Raw genomic sequence first — 21,847 nt, 5'->3', positions numbered from 1 at the left:
TTCAACTGTTCTACCTGTATATTTTAGTATTCAATAGCTAACTATTCTTCTTTTACCAATTTATTTTTCCGGATAAAGTAATGAAATGCATTAAAGTAATATGGAGAAGATCTGATAGCTTCACATTGTTTCCTCTTTTCATCTATAAAGAGGTCACACTATAATGAAACTTTAAAAGTACTTTTATATATATATATATATATATATATATATATATATATATATATATATACACGCTATGCTGCAATGACACATTAGTTAGAAAATCTAATGGGGGATTGATGAGTGTGTTTCAAGTTATTTGTAAAAATCTATGCCTTAATAGAAAAATTTTTGTATATGTTCATTTTTCTGTGAAGAGAATCTATAGTTTTCAGATTTGTATATAACCCACAAATGTTCAAGAACTCAGTTTCTTACCATCATGAGCTAGAGCTTAATATTCTAATACAGTCTGTGTTCTTTTCCACTAATTAAATTACTCAAAATTATTTAATTCAAAACATAGCTACCAGTTTTCTGCCAATTCACGGAAACCTGTAATTCCTTTTTGTTTTTACCAAGTTATCTGTTCATTTAAAAATTTTCAGCATACTTCTACATTAAGTCCATTTAGTAATAAGTTTACTGTTAAAAGGTGAAATCTGTGTGGGGAAACCCTGACGCTTACCCTTTCCCATTAAGAAATGTCCATTTAATAGCTAAGATTTAGAAACAGCCCAAGTGTCTATCAGTAGATGAGTAGATTAAAAAACTGTGGTACAGCCGAAACTGGTTTGGCTCAATGGGTAGAGCGTCGGCGTGGGGACTGAAGGGTCCCGGGTTCGATTCTGGTCAAGGGCATGTACCTTGGTTGCGGGCATATCCCCAGTAGAGGGTGTGCAAGAGGCAGCTGATCAATGATTCTCTCTCATCGATGTTTCTAACTCTCTATCTCTCTCCCTTCCTTTCTATACAAAATCAATAAAATATATTAAAAAAACAAACAAAAAAAAACCTCAACAAGTGATACCTAAAATGTATACCTATAAAATAAATAAATAAATAAATAAATAAATAAATAAATAAATAAAACAAAAAAACAACAACTGTGGTACATCTACACATTGGAATACTATGCTGCTGTAAAAAGGAAGGAACTCCTACCATTTGCAATAGCATGGGTGAAGCTGGAGAGCATTATGATAAACGAAATAATTCAGTCAGAGAAAGATAAATATCACATGATCTCATTCATTTGTGGATTATAATGAACAACATAAAATGATGAACCAGAACAGATCCAGAGACAGAGAAGCATCAATCAGATGTTCAAACCTCAGAGGGAAGGTAGGGGAGGGTGGGGGTAAGGGGAAAGAGCTCAACCAAAGGACTTGTATGCATGCATATAAGCCTAACAAATGGACACAGACACCAGGGAGGTGAGGAAATGAGTGAAGGGGGTGTGGGAGAGAAATGAGGGGATGGATAAGGACACATATGTAATACCTTAATTAATAAAGAAAAGAAAAAAAGAAAAAAAGGAAATGTCAATTTTGCCCTGGCTGGTTTGGCTCAGTGGATTGAGCGTTGGACTCAAAATTATTTATCGAACTGGAATGTCCCAGGTTCGATTCCGGTCAAGAGCACATGCTCAGGTTGCAGGCTCAATCCCCAGTAGGGGGCATGCAGGAGGCAGCCAATCATTGACTCTCTCTCATCATCGATGTTTCTCTCTCTCTCTCTCTCTCCCTCTCTGAAATCAATAAAATTAAAAAAAAAGAAATGTCCTTTTATCCTAAAGGATTTCCTGTATATAGCAAGTGTTTCACAACAGCAAAATGATGCCACCTAGCTCTGGCTGGGTAGCTCCACTGATTAAAGTGTCATCTGGTGCAAGAAAAGGTTGCAGGTTCAATTCCTGGTCAGGACACTTACCTAGGCTGTGGGTTTGATCCCCAATCAGGGCTCATATAGGAGGAAGCAGACTGTCTGTCTGTCCCTCCCAAATCAATAATTCTATCCTTGGATGAGGATAAAAAAAAGAAATGGCACCTATGGGAGATGATCCTGTTGTGACACCTTGTTATATACATGTGCCCTGACAAGGAATTGAACGGGACCTCCTGGTTCTCAGGCTGACACTTAAACTTTGAGCCACACCGGCTGATTCAAATAATCAATAAACTCCCAAGATTATTTTATTCCTTTTAGTTTAAAAAACTAATATACACTAAAACACACATATCTTAAGTGATAAGTTAGAGAAGAGATTTAGCAATATTTCTTTCCTACTCAAAATATTGGACAACCTTCTATCAGTCCTCCTATCACAAAAGAAATTATACTTTTATGCCTAAGATTATCATTTTAAGTGCTCAATTTCACCCTATCCGAGTCTTCTTGTTTTTGAAATAATTCCAATCAGCTCTCCCTCATTATAAGAAACTAAAAGATTAACCAAGAGATGCAATTATTTAAAACTTTAATTTTTTCATTTCATATTAAAACATTCATAAATCTGTTTTCTAAGCAAATTAAGAAGAAAAGCCTTTAATAATTCTGCTACTCATTCAAGCTCTTGAACTACCCTGTTACTGTTGAATATAGTGATATTAATTCCTCTATCCCTTACAATCTTCACAATTTTTATTTTGAACCTCCAATATACTGAAATTGCATTATTGTAGGCCACCTAATTCAGTGGTCTAGGATCTTATTCTTCTAGATTTCTCTAAAGTACCAGCAATCATTACATATTCTCCTTTCTTGAAATCCCCCTGCATTGATTCTGTGATGGCTGCTTCAACATCATAATAACTGTCATCTTTGTGAATATTACTTCATTATACCTTTTTCTTCTCTTAATTCTTAAGAAAAGGGAACATTTGCATCTTAGTTTACTCCTCATCTTTAGCTCCTCCCTTTTGATGACATCCTATATCAATATATATCATTGACGTTCATTTCTCTCATAAGCTGTAAGTCTTGTATTTTTTCCTACCATTCAGAAACTCCTGCTTGGCTTGCTGTTCTCACATTTAATTATTTTAAACAACATAATTATTCCCATACTAATTCATACTTTTTTAAAAAAATATATTTTATTGATTTTAGAGAGGAAGGGAGAGGGAGAGAGAGATAGAAACATCAATGATGAGAGAATCATTGACTGGCTGCCTCCTGCATACCCCTCACCGGGGATGGAGCCCGCAACCCAGGCATGTGCCCTTGGCTGGAATCGAACCTGGGACCCTTCAGTCCGCAGGCTGACGCTCTATCCACTGACCCAAACCAGCTAGGGCTCATACTCTTTTGAATATGCTTTTCTACACATGGTTCTACAATAGTTCTACTATTATTTGAACTTAGAAACTCCTTTTCATTTCCATGTGTTTCCAGATATTATTATCTCTCCTGAATTATGGATTAAATTTCCTAGTAAGTCCCCTGTGTCTATGGTTATTCCCATCCATCTTATACAGTGCTGCGGGATAAGTGGTTCCCATAAGGATAACCAAAAATGTTCAATGGCTTCTTCCCTTGATTCTAACAAATTTTTCAAAATATTTCACTTGATATTTAAGCAGTTATATATCTGGCCCTGTGGCACAAACTGCAAATGATCTAGCAAAATTCAATCTCCTCCACTTTATTCAAGCAGCTAAATACATTTCCAAACTTCCTTTACAGTTAGGTGTAATCACATGATTAAGTTCTCTCCCTTTGAATTTCAGAATAAATGATGTATGCTATTTCTACGCCTGGTTCATAAAAAGTTCTGTGCTTTTCTGTGTTCTATTATATTATATGACCTTAGTGGATAGCAGAGCCATACAATGAAAAGGCTAGTGTTAGCCTGCTTTCCTGAATGACTGGATGAAGAACCACCATCCCACTGAGCAAGGAATATACTTCTACTCAACTACCTTCAGACTGGACCACTGCACTGCCCTATCTCCTAGAACTTCCTCAGATGAACCTATTCACTAGCAAAACTAACATTTGTTTTACCATGTTCTACATATCTTCTGTCTCTGCTTCACTACTATTTATGCTGCTTCTACCTGAAACACCTTTTTATCTAAAGAACTGCCTACATATCTTTTCATGGCTTTCAAAATTTTGCCTCCTTTATGAAGTCTTCTCTGATGTCTTCATCTTGAAATATTTACCTCCACTAAATAAGTATATGTAACTACAAGATTTATAGTCTTGGGTTATAGTCATATAAGTGCATAGGTCTAGGGTCAAAGGCAATTTCAGGCACAGACTGATAATCTATTTAAGTTTTATCAATAATGCTAAAAGGTATCAAATACTTCCCAAATTCTAGTACTCCAAGTATCCAACTACAAAATTAAAACATTTAAAATATATATTTCATTGATTTTGTACAGATAGGAAGGGAGAGAGGTAGAGTTAGAAACGTCGATGAGAGAGAGTCATCGATCAGCTGCTTCTTGCACACCCCCTACTGGGGATATGCCCGCAACCAAGGTACATGCCCTTGACTGCAATCGAACCCAGGACCCTTCAGTCCCCAAGCCGACGCTCTATCCATTGAGCCAAACGGGTTTCGGCCAAAATTAAGACATTTAAAAAATTACCTTCACTAATAAAAAGTGAACAAATATACCATCCAAATTATAATGTATGTCACACTTGTACAGCTAAATATACTGTTCGGAAGAAGTAAAATAAGAGATAATGAACTCTCTTACACTAGCACAAATAAACTGAATAACTGAGCAAAATAATATAGTGAGTATGGATTTTTAATAAAAGGATATATGCATATAGAAAAACATATATGAAATTTTAAGCTTAAATAATTCCAATTATAAACAGCTCTACTAAAATTTATAAAGGCCCATAAACACTTCATTTACTTAAAAAATCCACTACAGTTAAAACATGTTCAAGAAAAACCTTATATGGAATGTATACATATCATGTCTACATTTTAAGAATTATTAAAATCAACTTTGGTAGAGATTTGTTTTTCTTTTTACTTATTATTATTTTTCATTCCTTTCTTCTTCATTCCAATCTTTTCATTTTCATCATCATATGTCAGCTAAGGCTACCTACCTAAATGCACTCAACCCATTTATGTAGTTCTCTCTTTTGGTCATTATATATAATGAAAAAAATCCAGATCTTTAGAAGTATGCCAGAGTTAAAATGGTTAGAAAACAACATGTAAATTATAATTTTATGGTAAGTCCATTGAACTTATACCTACTCCTTCCATCTAAAGGCATAGGTATATTTTTAATTGACTTTGACTCCCACAAATACTAAAGAGAATTTGCCTGATATTTAGACAACTCTGAATACTCCAGAATCATATTTCTTATATCATTCTGCTGGACCTATTTGAGATAAGAAATACAAACTTAAAGGCCAATATGAAAACAAAAAGCACCCATGTAATTATTCTATCTCAATTTGCATATCATCACTAATTAAATCTCAAGTTAACAAAATCTAGTTAACAGACATTAAGCATAAATTATTTATTTTAGTAAAATACTTCAATCAGAATATGTTATTAAATATACAAATGTTAGTATTTGTATCATTAAAATGCATCTGAATCTTTCTTTTATATGCAGGACAATAAATGACATGTTCTGACAGTAATTACACAATTAACTATGGACATCTAAGAATAATCACTCCTAAAAACTGGCTATAGCTTTGTTTTTCATTACATTTGTCACCTGATTATTTTCACTTCAGTTCTTTAAAGAAAGGAGAAGCTTAATATTTCTCTAGTCTTTTTTTTTTAACCAGTTAACTGCCACGATAATTAAAAAAGGTCCACTGTGTGTGTCTACAAATGCTTATGGTGTTCAAATGGTTAAAATGTGTGTGTGTTTTTAATTGACTTTAGAGAGGGATAGAGAGATAGAAATAGAGAAATATAGTATTATTGGTTGCCTCCTATACACCCCCTACTGGGATTGAGCACTCAACCAGAGCATATGCCCCGACTAGGTATTGAATCTCAATGGGATGCATGGCTTGACACTCAACCAATGAGCAACACCAGCTGGACCTCTTGTCTTCTTAATTTCCTTCCTGTAACTACGTTATAACCTCTGAGGCTCTAAATAGTTATGGCTAATTTATCATATGAAAGCAACAGGTAAGAACAAAAACTAATTTTCTGCCAGGAAACAAAACTTTTGTTGCCAGTTTTCTCTATATTTTAAAATTTACTTAAAAAACACTTATTGAATATGCACTTGCACATTATATTATAGTTACTGGCATATCTATTTTATTGCTACAGGTTCCTTGAGAGCCAGATTTATGTTCTTATAAACTTCTGGGGGAAAGAGTTGAACTTGATAAATATTTAGTCTATGGAAACATATAGGAGAATCATTTTTTTTTTAATTCTAAATATGTGGTTTATTTTACATTAGTCTTAAAATGCAAGCTGATTGTACATTTTTGCGTATTTGTTGTTTCTTTTTTCAAATTATGTTTAGCTTCAAATATTTGTAATCATCATGTTGATGATGATCTCTGCTAAATCTATATTTTTACTAAAAAATGTCTAATTCTATTTTGAACAAAACCCCAAAACAGCAAAATAAAATTGAGCTATGCTGTTAAAAGGATTTACTTACGAATATTTCTTCCTTATTTGAGATTTCTTTAAGTCTCTGTAAATCCATGCTCTCTCTGTGTCCTTAAAGAGAGAAAAAAGATTACAACAAAAATTTGTTTTTTCTTATTTATCCAAATGATGTTACTGACTTAAGTCTATATTAACAAGTGATTTGTGTTGTTTTTAAGTAGTTTTGATGGCTTTGCAGTTTGCTGTAGCTCTTTTGATAAATACTAAAAATACCTATCAAGCAGCTAGAGAAGATGAGTAGCTCAATAGCAAAAGCCAAAGGTCTCCTACAAAAAAATGTAGCACGTGACAGGAAGTGAACTGCTTGAAATATAAAAGGAAAAAGGGAAAAAACACTTTATTTTTGATCATTTTTACTATTAATAAAATGTAAAAGAATTATATATTAGATATACATGTTAAATGCCTATCACATGCATATATATATATATAATATATATATTACATATACATATTATAAATACACATCGTATACATAGGTATATAAATCTCCATCTTAGCAGCAATATAGTACAATATTAATAAAAAAGACTAAAATGGCCGAAACCAGTTTGGCTCAGTGGATAGAGTGTCAGCCTGCGGACTGAGGGGTCCCAGGTTCGATTCCAGTCAAGGGCATGTACGTTGGTTGCAGGCACATCCCCAGTGGGGACTGTGCAAGAGGCAGCTGATCAATGATTCTCTCTCATCGATGTTTCTGACTCTCTATCCCTCTCTCTTCCTCTGTAAAAAATCAATAAAGTATATTAAAAAAAAAAAAAAAGACTAAAATGTGGGGTTTTTTTTAAATGAATTGGGATAAATTTTATGCGAATTTTATGTTTTTCTGAACATCCACTGAGAACTCCATGTAGCCTAGCAGTAGATAACTTAAGAGTTGGCCTTCCCCTGGCTGTTTGGCTCAGTGGATAGAGTGTCGTCCTTCGGACTGAAGGGTCCCAGGTTGATTCTGGCCAAGGGCAAATGCTGGGGTTGCGGGTTCAATACCCAGTAGAGGGTGTGCAGGAGGCAGCCAATCAATGATTCTATCATTGATATTTCTATCTCTCTCTCCCTTTCCCTTCTTCTCTAACATTATGAACTTAACCAGCTCTATAATGCATGCCCTCCTCACCTTTCTCCTCCATATGTCAGACTATCAACATTTAAATATGCTTTAAGTCTCCATCATCATTAAAACCCTATCTAATAAAAGAGTAGCATGCATATTGACCATCACTCCAACATATAAGATGGCCATCCCCATGTATGGCTGCCCCATGTGGACACAAGATGGCTGCCACAAGATGGCCGGCATGGGAGGGCAGTTGTGATCAGGCCACCAAGGGAGGGCAGTTGCGAGGGACCCACTCCTGCAGGGAAGGGTAGTTAGAGGCAATCAGGCCAGCAGGGGAGCAGTTAGGTGTCAATCATGCTGGCAAGGGAGTGGTTAGGGTGTAATCAGGATGGCAGGCAGAAGCGGTTAGGGGCGGCAGGCAGGTGAGCAGTTGGGAACCAGCACTACTGGATTGTAAGAGGGATGTCCAACTGATCCACCAGGATATAGCCTAAACAGGCAGTCGGACATCCCTCGAGGGGTTTCAGGTTGGAGAAGGTGCAGTCTGGGCTGAGGGATACCCTCCTCTGTGCATATACTAAAAAAGGGTACTATGCTAATTATATTGGGAGACCTCCGGACACTTCTGAACAAAGCTATGGTGGCGGGGCTGAGGCAGGGGCAATTAGGGATCAGGTAAAAAGGGGAGGTCAATTGGGGGTGATCATGCCAGTGGGGGGGGGGGGGCAATTGGGGATGATGAGGCCAGCAATCCAGAACAGTGGGGGTGAGAAGGCTGGCAAGGGGGGACAGGTGGAGGCGAGCAGGCTGGAGGGAGGGGCGGCTGGGAGTGAGCAGGTCGGCAAAGGGGGTCCAGGTGGGGGTGAACAGGCTGGAAGGGGGCGGTCAATAGGAGTCGAGCAGGCCGGCAAGGGGGGGTCAGTTGGGGTCGAGTAGGCAGGCAAGGGGGGGGTCAGTTGGGGGCGATAAGGCCAGCAAAGGGGGAAAGTTGGGGACCATAAGACAGCAAGGGGGGAAAAGTTGGGGGTGAGCAGCTGGCGGGGTGGAGAGGTGCTGTTGGGGGCAATCAGGCCAGCATGGGGAGCATTTAGGGGTGATTAGGCTGCAAGGTGGGTGCAGTTGGTGGCCATCAGGCCAGCAAGACAGTGGTTAGGGGCACTCAAGCAGGCAGGCAGGTGAGCAGTTAGGAGCCAGTGGTCCCAGATTGCAAGAGGGATGTTCGACTGTTGGACATCCTCTGAAGCATCCCAGATTAGAGAGGGTGCATGCTGGGCTGAGGGACACACCCTCCCATGCACAAATTTCGTGCACTGGGCCACTAGTCCTATATAATAAAAGGCTAATATGCAAATCAACCAAAGGAATGCTATGATAGACACTGACTACCAGGGGGGCAGACGCTCAACACAGGAGCTACCCTCAATGGTCAGTGTGCTCCCACAGGGGGAGCGCCGCTCAGCCAGAAGCTGGGGTCACGGCTGGCAAGCGCAGTGGCAACGGTGGGAGACTCTCCCACCTCTGCAACAGCCTTAAGGATGTCTGACTACTGGCTTAGACCTGTCATCAGTTGGACATCCCCCAAGGGCTCCCGGACTGCGAGAGGGCACAGGCCAGGCTGAGGGACCCTCCTGAGTGCACAACTTTTGTGCACCGAGAGTCTAGTAAACATATAAACCACAATAGTATTGTAGTTATTTCTTTCTCTTACATTCACTGCCAAACTTTTTGGAGTTGTCCCACCCCAGTCATTCTCTTTACATTCCCTCCTCCTATTCATACTTTGATTCACTATACTAATCTGGTTTCACCCTCCACTAATTCCTCCATTGAAACAGTTTTCACCAAGATCATTAATATGTTCATCAAAGCCTCTCTCCCTCCCTGCTAAAACCAATTAAAAACAACATCAAAATATCCTTCAGTGAGGATTAATTAAAAAAAAAAAGGGGGGGGGGGCCTGGCCAGTGTTGCTCAGTGGTTGAACATTGACCTATGAACCAGAAGATCATGGTTTGATTTCTAGTCAGGGCACATGCCCAGGTCCAGGGCTCAATCCCCAGTAGGGGGTGAGCAGGAGGCCGTCGATCGATGATCCTCTCTAATCCTCATTGATGTTTCTATCTCTTCTTTTCCCTTCCTCTCTGAAATCAATTAAAAAATATTAAAAAAGAAAAGAATTAATCATTCCTGGTGGGGGAAAGTAGCTACTAGGAGCCTGGTGCACGAAATTCATGCATTGGTAGGGTCCCTATCAGAAGAAAATAAGGGGCAGATAAATGGTGATGGAAGGAGACTCTACTTGGAATGGTGAACATACTGGTACAATATACAGATGATGTATTATAGAACCGTACACTTTATCCTATAAAAGACTAGTATGCAAATTGTCCCCTTGGGAATTCAACCGCTCACTGTGACATACGCTGACCACCAGGGGGTGGCAGCTGGCAGTGAGGAGAAGGAAAGCCCTGAATGGCCCTCATTGCTGGCCAGTCCTAAGGACCCTACCCATACATGAATTTCGTGCACCAGGCTCCTAGTAGCCATATAACGGTAACAAATGTCACTCCAATGAATTCCATTAATAAAAAGAATGATCACCTTACAATATTTCTGCAAACTTGCTACTATTAGTCTAAATTTATTTCAAAATTAAAAATTTAAATAAACAAATTATTATTTTTTAAAATGCTCTCTTCTCTGGATACTATAAATGGGTTGACTATAAGTAGAATTCTGGCATTCACTATTTGACCTGATGTAATTATTAGCAGTGTACCCTTTCACTCTTTTAAGTGTACTGGTTTAGATAAAAAATTATATGGTCATCCTACTTATAAGTCAATTTTCTTTTCCAGTTATTTCCAGCCTTCTCTGTACGTTCCTATTATTCCCCAATATGTAGGTTCTTTCAATGCACGTTGATCAAATTCAATAGAAGATCCTCAAATTCAAAAGACAAGGTTCAAAAAGTTTTCCAAACAATTGTTATCGTAGGAAACTGCACCATAGGTATAAATATTTCTCCCATTTCTGTTTCCTTGCAAAAATTTTGGAACCACACTCTATTATTAGATCTACATATACTCCACTTGTCACGTGAGTACATAGTTTCAATTAGCTATTGCTAATTTTTATTTCTATGGTAATAATAATAATTACAAAATAAATAATATTAATATAAAAATATCACGTTGCCAAACTTACCCACAAATGCTCCAAATTCTATAGTATCACCTTCTGCAGCTTTAGAACAAACAGTTCCTTGATCTTTGGTTACAGTTTCCAAGTGGCTTTTGCAACTTGGTTGGGATGGTGTACTAACAAAAAGTTTGGTTGGTGGGGATGATAGTGGTATACTATTAGATGACCTGCCTGACTTATTTTTACTAAATATTTTTAAGGTTTCTACCCCCTGTAGTCTCTGTCGCAGTTCTGGAGGAGAAACAGCACTTTGGAATAAGGCACCACAAGAGGAACCAGCCTCTGGAAAATGGAATTCTGTTCTCTGGGGAATTAGAGGTAAATCATGACCCAATATGTTACATTGGGGATCTTTTTCATCTTTCACAAAAATATTACAAAGTAAAGGGTTACTACTTTCAAGACTATTTTGAGGAAGAGAGGAGCTAAGGGTATTTAGAACACCCTGCTTTTTCCATCCAGAAGGTCTTACAGGACCATCATCAATAAGGTTTTGAGCCAAATGTTTGGAAATGCTCAATTCTCGTGTAATTTCATTGTGAACTTTACTAGCTTCCGAAGCTTTCTGAGCAGTGAGTGTTTTTAATGTATCCACAGTCAGGGCCGAAAGATCTTGCAAATGGCCAATTTGAGAATCTAATGACTGTAATGATCTTTTTATATAGTTGACTCGATCTCCAACTTCTTTCATCTGAATGCACATTTGTTCCACTCTATAGGGGAAAAACAGGCATTTTACAAATGTTGAAAATTAATGTTTTAGAAAATTTTTTATAACTTCAATAAATTATGATAAAAAATAAGTTATAAAATAAGGTATGATTATTTATAGAAAGTACACTTTATATTTAGGAAAGCTTCCATGCCAATCCCATCATAATTAAATACAAAACTTCCATTACCAATATTATATCTACACCAACACCATATGCTTTCCTAATATAGCATAGCTGATAGAAACAAATAACCTAATATAATAATAGTTTTAATTTTCTCCCACTAGTAAGAAAAACCATTAATTCTTCTCTGCCCTCATTAATAAGGATAAAAAATAACATAGGACTGACTTATTGACACACATGAAATATTAGAACTGAACTGTCTCCCAAAATACAATGTAAAACTATTACCAAACTTACTTGTTTGACAAACATAAATTGAACAATAACCACATGTATAAGAGACATAACTATAAGGATCTATTCTGATATATAATCCATTATAATTAAAGAGCTTCTGAACCTTTCAAAAGTTACACGAATTCTCTCTTCACTCCCAGAATTGAATTTGTCATCTTTTTCATTAAAATACATCTCAACACACTGCTCTTCAAAATCATGAAGTTTCTTTTGATCTTCTTCTGTTAAAAAAAGTTCTATGGAAGAAAAAGAAAAAAATAAATCAATAAAGGCTATCAAGATATCCATCTTTAACTAATGAGTCATGAATTATGCAGGGTTCATAAGCCTATAAGCATAATCTGTATTATTTTTTTACAGCTGTATGTATGTCTAAAGCACTAACAAGTATTTCTGTTTCTTTCTTTATTCATAGTGTGATCTTAGGAGAACAGTTTCAAGTACTTCTGTCCTAAAGATCTTTTCCCATAAAACACTCTTCCCCAACTATTTCTCAGAACTCTCCCTCTCATATCCAGGTACATGAATTTAAGAACTGAACTGGTAGAACAGAAAGAGATTGTAAAATTTTAAACACTGTGTTTCCCCGAAAATAAGACATCTCCAAAAATAAGACCTACTTACAGGTTTCCTTCTGAGTGAAATAAAAGGCATCCCCCCCGAAAATAAGGCCCCCTCTAGGATCTGTCTCAGAATGCTATTGCTAAACATGAGAGATTTGGTCCACTGATTCTGAAAGAAATGGAGTCACAAGAAATTCACCAGGAAATTCAGGAATTGGATTGTTATGATGATGTTCCAGAAGATGATGACATGATTGTCATTGAATAAATGAGTAAATTCTTGATACTGTAGGATTCACAGTTTGTCTGATTTGTGTTGACAACTGCCGTACTACCGTACCGTATACAGGTAATAAATTTCCTTTATTTTCATTTAACAATAAATGTGTACCGTATTCTTCTTCATGGAAAAATAAGACATCCCCTGAAAATAGGACCTAGCGCATCTTTGGGAGCAAAAATTAATATAAGACACTGTCTTATTTTCAGGGAAACAGGGTAGTTTGATATGGTAATTAGTCTCATGCAGTATACAAAATGTACTATAAGTATTGTTTCCAAAGCAGCAAAAATGATGTGTGGAACAGAAAGCATTATATATGCTAGAAGCCCGATGCACGAGGATTCCTGCCAGAATGGGCTTTCTTTTCCCTGGCTGCCAGCACCACCTTTCCACTCTGACCCAGCCCTTTCTGCTCAGGCCCCGCCTTCCCACGCTGCCCAGAGGCCCTGAGAGACCAGGGATGGGGCAGAACGCTTACATGTGCCATGGCCCCATCACTCAGCACCTGTGTACACAAATTAACCACCATCTTTGTTGGGTTCATTTGCATATCACTCCTGATTGGCTGAAAGCTTAGCGGAGGTACAGTTAATATACATGTTGTCTATTATTAGGTAAGATTATCATTAAAAAAAAAAAACAAAAACAAACAGATGCCATTTTCAAAAAGAAGTTTAATACTAAATTCATTTTACAGATGTCATAATTTGCTTAAAATTCTGTTTTGAAAAATTCAACAAAAATTTTTACAGTAACAACCAATTAAGTCTTTTGAATAAAATTAATACTTAGCCTTTAGGCCCTGAATGGGTGGCTCAATTGGTTAGAGCAGTGTTTTTCAACCTTTTTTGGGCAAAGGCACACTTTGAAAAAAATCACGAGGCACACCACCATTAGAAAATGTTAAAAAATTTAACTCTGTGCCTATATTGACTATATATAAAGTAATTCTCTTGAATAGGAATCAAATAAACACAAAGAAAGTATTTTATAATTACTTTATTATGAAATATTAAGTAAACAAAATAGTGAAAAATTATAAAATTCTTGTCTTGTCTGCACCTACGGCACACCAGGCAACATGTGCCATGGAACAGCAGTTGAAAAACGCTGGGTTAGAGCATCGTCCTGCATGCCAAAAGAATATGGGTTTGATCTCCAGTCAGGGCATATAACTTATGTTGCAGGTTTGATTCCCTGTCAAGGTGCTTATAGGAGGCAACCTTCAATGTTTCTCTTTCAGATGGATGTTTCTCTCTCTCTCTTGCTCTAAAAATCAAATATATCCTCTAGTGAGGATTAAAGAAAAAAACCTAATACTTAGTTAGCTTTTAGTGTAATACTGATAAATGATAAAATGTAAACACTGGAATAAAAAGCAAATAAACAAAAACATTATTTTAATATATTTTACTTACTTGGTCCATCTGAACTCTTATCTTTTTTTCTTCTTTTACATATGCAGCAAAACAGAGAAGCTATATGGCTGAGAATGATAAGTGGTGGAGGCAGAACTGGTTTCTCATGATAAGTCATAATGAAATGATAACGTTGGTACTTCCATACAATATTGGAAATTGCCTTCACTTGTAAATACACATTGCTTAAATAAAAAAGAATGAAAATAGAACAAATAGCTAATCACATTTTAAATGCTAAAGACTTCATTGTAATTCTGTTTTAAACAGAATTCAAAAGAGTATCTTACCATAAATAAGACAAAAAAGTCAAATGAGAATTCAGAAAAAGTACATGCAAGAAGTATAAGGCTCAAGGTTTAATATTGAGAATTTTAATTACAAATTCTCCCCAAAATGGGCAAAAATCATTAAGATGTTAAGATTATATATAACTGATAAAAACACAAGTAAATATTCTATCTTAATAGCAACAAAGTGCAAGTAAAAATAAGATCCTTTAATGTACTATCAAATTAATAACCATTAAAAATACCTAGTCTTGGCAGATTTGAGGACATGGCCTATTTTGACTTAAGTGAAAAAAGCCCTAAAAATATATTGAGCGATTCTACTTTTAGAAAAATATTCTAAGGAGCTGGGACCGGTTTGGCTCAGTGGATAGAGCGTCAGCCTGGGGACTGAAGGGTCCGGGGTTCGATTCCGGTCAAGGGTATGTACCTTGGTTGCGGGCGCATCCCCAGTAAAGGGTGTGCAAGAGGCAGCTGATCGATGATTCTCTCTCATCGATGTTTCTAACTCTCTATCCCTCTCTCTTCCTCTCTATGAAAAATCAATAAAATATATTTTAAAAAAATATTCTAAGGAAATACTTAAGGACTGATAAGAAAGTTAACCACAATGTCATTTTGGGAACAAAAAGTTATAAACAATTGAACAATATAACATACTAGCTTGAACAATTATGACTACATCATGGTATACCAGTTAGCTATTAAAACTAAATGAGAGGTCCTTGGCTGGTGTGGCTCAGTTGGTTAGTATTGCCCCATTCACCAAAGAGTTACCAGTTCAATTCCCGGTCAGAGCATATACCCAGGTTGTGGGTTCAATCTCTCACAGGGGTGCATATGGGAAGCATCAATTGATGTTTCTCACATTGATGTTTCTGTCTCTTCCTTCCTCTTATAAGTATCAATTAATATATGTGTGTGTGTATGTGTACACATATATATTTATGAACATTATTATTTTGTTGTTTGTTAATCTTCACCCAAGGGTATTTTTCTCATTGATTTTTTTTAGCGAGAAAGGGAGGGAGAGAAACATCAATGTGAGAGAGACATAACTGATTGGTTGCTGAGCAAAACTGGGTAGGGCTATATGAATATTATTTTTGAAAAGAAAAAAAGTCCCTATGTATTCATAAAAAATGATAAGATGTACACCAAAATATTGAGAATGGAATTACTGATTAATTTTTTATTTGCTGTTCTATTTGATTACTGAATGGGTATTTGACAACTTATTAAAAATCCCAAATAAAGGTTTACATTTACAAAAGAACTGCATGTTGAAAGATATTTAATAAAGTTTCAAATTCAGAACTCATTTAATATGAAAATGAATGTGTTCTTATTTGCAAATTTCAAAGATAATTTTAGTTTAGGCCTCAATAAAATTTTTGGAATTAAAATTTTATTTCCTTCAAATTGAGTAGAAATATATGCTAAATGATCTCATTACAATAAGCAACTGAATAAAATTCTTACTTGAAAAATGCAATAAGAAGATTGACCATAATGATATACTGTACAAAGAGGTAGACTGCTTGAAGAAATGGAGTCAACCACGTCCCAGGACCACAGATTCCAGGGATAACAGAATCATTTGCACAGGCTTTAGAAAGAAAAAATATATATATTTAGTAATTCACTAGTAATTGCTTCTAATGAGTATTTATGTTTGTTTGGGTAAAGGAAGTTTTGATTATATATAAATCTGTTTTATAGATTCTAGCAAAAGTACTGGGCAGGCAGCCATAAGAACATTAACTTAGAAATATCCCAACACAGAAGAATTTTGTGAGGGATATAGATATCTGTTCTAGCACTCTATTCCAGACAAAGAAATATATTTTTACATTATGTCTAATCTTCAAGGTAGGGGTTAGCCTGAGGAGCATTAAGGAGAATATAATTCCCAGATTCAGCCACACTAACATTTCTATAAGAAAAGTAATGGAACCATAAAAGAGTACAGTAAACTCACAGTCCATTTACAAACATAAAGATTACTGAGTTTATATTATTATGTCACAAAAGAGGGTCTACAGAGTGGTTCAAATGCCTCTCAAATATATAGTGATTAGGTTTGAATTCTAAGCTTTCATTATTCCCACCAGAAATGTTTCTGAAGTCAGAATATTGCTGAATACAAAAATGCGAAGAGCTTTAATACCAGGCATGAACCTATTTGAGTAAAGTAAAAACAATTTAAGAAAGCAAGGATTAGAATAACCATTAATTAGTGACAAATTCTGTATCACTCCTAAAAAAGTTTACAAATCTGTCGAAACCGGTTTGGCTCAATGGATAGAGCGTCAGCTTGGGGACTAAGGGACCCGGGTTCGATTCCGGTCAAGGACATGTACCTTGGTTGCGGGCATATCCCCAGTAGGGGGTGAACAAGAGGCAGCTAATTAATGACTCTCATCGATGTTTCTAGCTCTCTATCTCTCTCCCTTCCTCTCTGTACAAAATCAATAAAATATATTAAAAAAAAAAAAAAGTTTACAAATCTATTTCCATTTTGCTCAGATTAATTTGATGAAGCATACCCAAGAAATAGAATGCTGGAGACTAAAAAACTATATCCAGCCCTGGCCGGTGTGGTCCAGTGGATAGAGCATTGGCCTGCAGACTGAAGAGTCCCGAGTTCGATTCCAGTCAAGGGCATGTACTTTGGTTGCGGGCACATCCCCAGTGGGGGGACGTGCAGAAGGCAGCTGGTCGATGTTTCTCTCCCTTCGATGTTTTTAGCTCTCTATCCCTCTCCCTTCCTCTCTGTAAGAGGTTAATAATAATATTTAACAATATCCAATGCTTTATAACAACTAAACTAGAGCCACATCAAAGAGTGTAGCCAATGAAAACCTGGAAAGAAACCGAAGAAGCAATTAAACACAAAATTTGACCAAGCTGGCAAAACCTCATTGTTTCAACATCTGATAACAACCAATGACCACGATCTGGCCCTCCTTGACCTTATAATCTATAAATAGGTGGGTATGGAGCAACACAGGTATGGGGTGAGAGAGAGATCAAGAGGGAGTTAACAAGATAAAGATTCCACAACCAAGATGTGGAGGTCAGTAGAAGAACATCTCTGTTCCTGACTAGCTTAGTGCGCAGAGCATCAGCCTGTGAACTGAAGGGTCCCAGGTTCGATTTCAGTCAAGGAAACATGCCTGGGTTGCAAGCTTGACCCCCAGTGGGGGACATGCAAGAGGCATCCAGTCAATGGTTCTCTCTCATCATTAATGTTTCTATCTCTCTCTACCTCTCCCTTCCTCTCTGAAATATATATACATACGTACATATATATAAAAGAACATCTCTGAAAATTGGCTGTATTGCCAATGTTAGCAAGTTATTTAGCCCAATTAACTAAAACAATCCAAAAAAACCCACAAACAACCCCACACCATTTATCACCTAATTTCATCATGATTAGTCTAAACCAGTGGTCAGCAAACTCATTAGTCAACAGAGCCAAATATCAATAGTACAATGGTTGAAATGTCTTTTGAGAGCCAAATTTTTTAAACTTAAAACTTCTTCTAATGCCACTTCTTTAAAATAGACTCACCCAGGCCATGGTATTTTGTGGAAGAGCCACACTTAAGGGGCCAAAGAGCCGCATGCGGATCGTGAGCCTCAGTTTGCAGACCATGGGTCTAAACTAATCAAGAAAACCCCATTACCATTGCCCTGTTTCAGAGCAATTGAAATTGAAGGACATTTGAGCTAGTGAGATAGGAGTACAGGTACAATAGGGGGTTCTGGAAAAGGGATTTTTTCCCCTAAAGAGCACAATGGAAAACAGTATATCTTCCTGTTGCTTGTTACATATAGTCTCATAATCATAAGAGAAACTTGTATGAATCAGACACTATGATTTCAGAGCCATGGGAGGAAAGAGAATAGATGTCCTTAGCTATGAATTAACAACCCCTTACGACCACTCTACCTCTGACCTTTGTTATGTGAACTAGTAAATGTCTTTATTATGTATAAGCTAGTTTAGGCCACACTTTCACAACTTACAACTAAACAAACACCTCTAAAATACTTTTTTTCCCATTAATTTTTTTGTTTCTTCTGGAATTAACTAATGTATTGTGTCAAGAGTTAGGCTGGTAACAGTTTGAAAATATGTAATCTACAAACATAAAAGCTTAATACACAAAGTGTCACCTCAGGAGTTCTACTGACCAGGAGTTCCATCACTCACTATCACATGCATTGACCACCCAGGGACGGCACTAAATGAAGGAAGGTCCTGATTGGCATCCAGGGAAGGGAGACTCCGGCTGGCAGCCAGTAGCTGGTAGCTGCTAGGTACGCTACCCGCACAAATTTTGTGCACTGGGCCTCTAATATTATTGTAATGCAATTTCCTATTTTAAACATAAAAAAAACAAAAGATGAATTTGTAAACATAAACCCTTACCATCTATTTCATATGCGTAAACTTCACCAAAAATCATCCAGTATGGATGAAAAACTATATCTTTAGCAAGAGTCCAAGATGGTTCTTCACGAGGATAAAGTATTGCTTTTCTGGGAACACCAAAACTAAGTAATACAAGAGCCATAATCACTACAATGTAGAACATATTGGCCACCTGTTGAAAAATGAACATTGTTAAAATACATTTAAACACAATGACAATATTCATCTTAAAAGTTCTAGTGTTCTAATAGATAACTAAAATATCTGAGTTTCTTTTTTATCCCTAATATTAGCATTGAAAAAAATCTCATTACTATATAAACCTTAACCAAGGAGATTATATAAAAATTGATCTGTGAAGCTAGGCAAGTCACAGACATATCCTATCTAATAAAAGTGTAACATGCAAATTAACCATCACTCCATTACAAAGATGGTGGGGCCCATCCTCTCAGTCCTGGCAGAGTCCCCTACTCCCAGAGGCGGGGCGGGGGTGTGGAGGGTAGACAGAAGCTGACAAGGGGGTAGCTTGAGTGGCCTAGTAGAATGCTTGCATCGTCGCGGTGGCAATAAGGCAAACGTTCCACCTCGGCTGCAGAGGGCCTCTGGCCAGGCCAGGGCACAGAACACTTGCGTAATCATCCCAGCGACGAGGCAAGTATTCCGTGCTCGGCGGCAGATGGGCCTCTGGCCAGGCCAGGGTGCAAATGGGCCTTGGGGCCACAGAGAGCCTCTGGGCAGCAGGCACCACAGAGACCTATTAGCTCATGGATTTTTGTACAGGGCTACTAGTTTTATATAATGAACTGTATCGCATTTCTGATTCTAATTGAAGGCTATCTGGAGTAAAAGTGTACCTAGTGGCTGCCAGTGGCAAACTGCAGCTCTTTGGCCCCTTGAGTGTGGCTCTTCCACAAAATACCATGTGCGGGCGCGCACATATACTGCAATTGAAACTTTGTGGCCCATGTGCAAAAGTTGGTTTCGGCTCTCAAAAGAAATTTCAATAATTGTACTGTTGATATTTAGTTCTGTTGACTAGTGAGTTTGCCGACCACTGGTCTAGATACATGGGCAGATTCAGGGAATCAATTCCATAAGTGCTCTTTCCAAATACTTCTATACTGAAGGTGCAGACTCTTTTCTACTCCTTCTGCTAACTGTCCTTTGCCCACTTCACCAAAAGAAAAAGAGGAAAAGCCAAAACTGGTTTGGCTCAATGGATAGAGTGTCGGCTTGGGGACTAAAGGGTCCTGGGTTCGATTCCGGTCAGGGGCATGTGCCTTGTTTGCGGGCATATCCCCAGTACGGGGTGTGAAGAGGCAGCTGATCGATGACTCTCTCATCGATGTTTCTAACTATCTCTCTCCCTTCCTCTCTATACAAAATCAATAAAATATATTTAAAAAAAAAAAGAAAAAGAAAAAGAGGGAAAAAAAGCAAGGATTCTCATTCACACTGAACTCTAGCATGATGCCTGGTCCTGGGCTACAAAAACCTCATGGGAACTAAAGCAAAACTACAAACTATATTATTAATATGGATATTGAAAAATAAATGAAACCAATTTTTGACTAACAATTACACTTGCAAGTTAGGTAGTTTGTAATTTCAACAAATTAAAAAAGAGACAAATTGAACTATATCACCTATTAAGTTACTGAAAAATAATTCTTATGAAATCACAATGTGAATTTTGGTATCATTACTCAGGATTCAAAGAATTAAATACTATAATAAAACTTCAATTTTCTATCTACATATTGAGATGCACAATGCTTAGCATTTACATCTAAAGAGGTAAATGTTTCATTCTAGCAATACATAATATTTACTACAAATAATTATCTACTGAGGGAAGCACTATACAGATCAAGAGACTATATTTATAATAAATCTATACTTTACTGTGAAGGAACTATTATTGTAATAAATCAACCTAAAAATTATTATAACATTTTCCTATATTTTAAAAAATAAATACACCGCAAAAGTAAAAATGGAACCAAAAAAAGATGAAACATAAATAGGACAATAAGTCTAGACTAGAAGAACTAATTATAAAATATTTACTTATATATAATAATTTAGACTCAATCCATCATCTTTAAAATCCTGTTAGATCGGTTAATAAGAACTCTTTTTGATAGTCTGTGACTTGCAATCAAAGAGTCCTAATACCCTCCAAGATTCTGTTTTCTTATTTGTAAAACAATAAGAGTATAGTTGAGAGAATGTATGTTCTCAATCAACAAAATATTATGATATTTTGGTTTGGCTCAGAGGTTGAGCATCGGTCTGCGGAGTAAAAGGTCCCAGGTTCGATTCCGGTCAGGGGCATGTACGTTGGTTGTGGGCACATCCCCGATAGGGGGTGTGCAAGAGGCAGCTGGTCGGTGTTTCTCTCTCATCGACGTTTCTAGCTCTCTATCTCTCTCCCTTCCTCTCTGTAAAAAATCAATAATATATATATATATATATATGTATATATATATATATAAAAAAGATTTTAAAAGGCAAATAATTCATCAAAACATTATTCATGGCATTTAATATACTTTTGAGATCCAGACATTCATCTGTAATTTTTTTGAAAGTCCAAGTCAAAATTCAAAACACCCAAATCTGTACTTGACTACCATAAAATTATTCAAGGTCTATAGCTGATTTTTCAGAGATATCTATATTTCATAACTTTTACTTTAAAAAAAATAATCTTTATTATTGTATTACAGATCCTTCTCCCACCCCCCTTGATTCCTTCACCTGATTCCCACCCCACCCCAGGCCTTCACTACTGTCTGGCACT

General features: G+C 36.9%; 1 protein-coding gene across 15 annotated transcripts in view; it reads right to left on the bottom strand.

Annotated features, from left to right (window-relative positions):
- Window positions 1–21,847, bottom strand: part of TRPM7 (transient receptor potential cation channel subfamily M member 7) — a 120,509-nt gene that overhangs the window by 20,656 nt on the left and 78,006 nt on the right. For 13 of the 15 annotated variants that reach the window (XM_036442240.2, XM_036442191.2, XM_036442201.2 and 10 more), the window contains 7 exons: window positions 19,036–19,210; window positions 16,074–16,200; window positions 14,302–14,486; window positions 12,141–12,273; window positions 10,902–11,611; window positions 6,627–6,688; window positions 5,298–5,357 (listed from right to left, as the gene is read on the bottom strand). In XM_036442240.2, the coding sequence (XP_036298133.1) occupies window positions 5,298–5,357; window positions 6,627–6,688; window positions 10,902–11,611; window positions 12,141–12,273; window positions 14,302–14,486; window positions 16,074–16,200; window positions 19,036–19,210 (1,452 nt within the window). The remainder of the gene's footprint in view (window positions 1–5,297; window positions 5,358–6,626; window positions 6,689–10,901; window positions 11,612–12,140; window positions 12,274–14,301; window positions 14,487–16,073; window positions 16,201–19,035; window positions 19,211–21,847) is intronic. The other 2 variants (XM_045582547.1, XM_045582552.1) reach the window with 1 other exon arrangement.

Source organism: Pipistrellus kuhlii, unplaced genomic scaffold, assembly GCF_014108245.1.
Source record: "Pipistrellus kuhlii isolate mPipKuh1 unplaced genomic scaffold, mPipKuh1.p scaffold_m20_p_1, whole genome shotgun sequence".
Classification (NCBI taxonomy): Eukaryota; Metazoa; Chordata; class Mammalia; order Chiroptera; family Vespertilionidae; genus Pipistrellus; species Pipistrellus kuhlii.
Note: the sequence above shows the minus strand (reverse complement) of the source record. Positions and strands in the feature narration are given on the sequence as shown.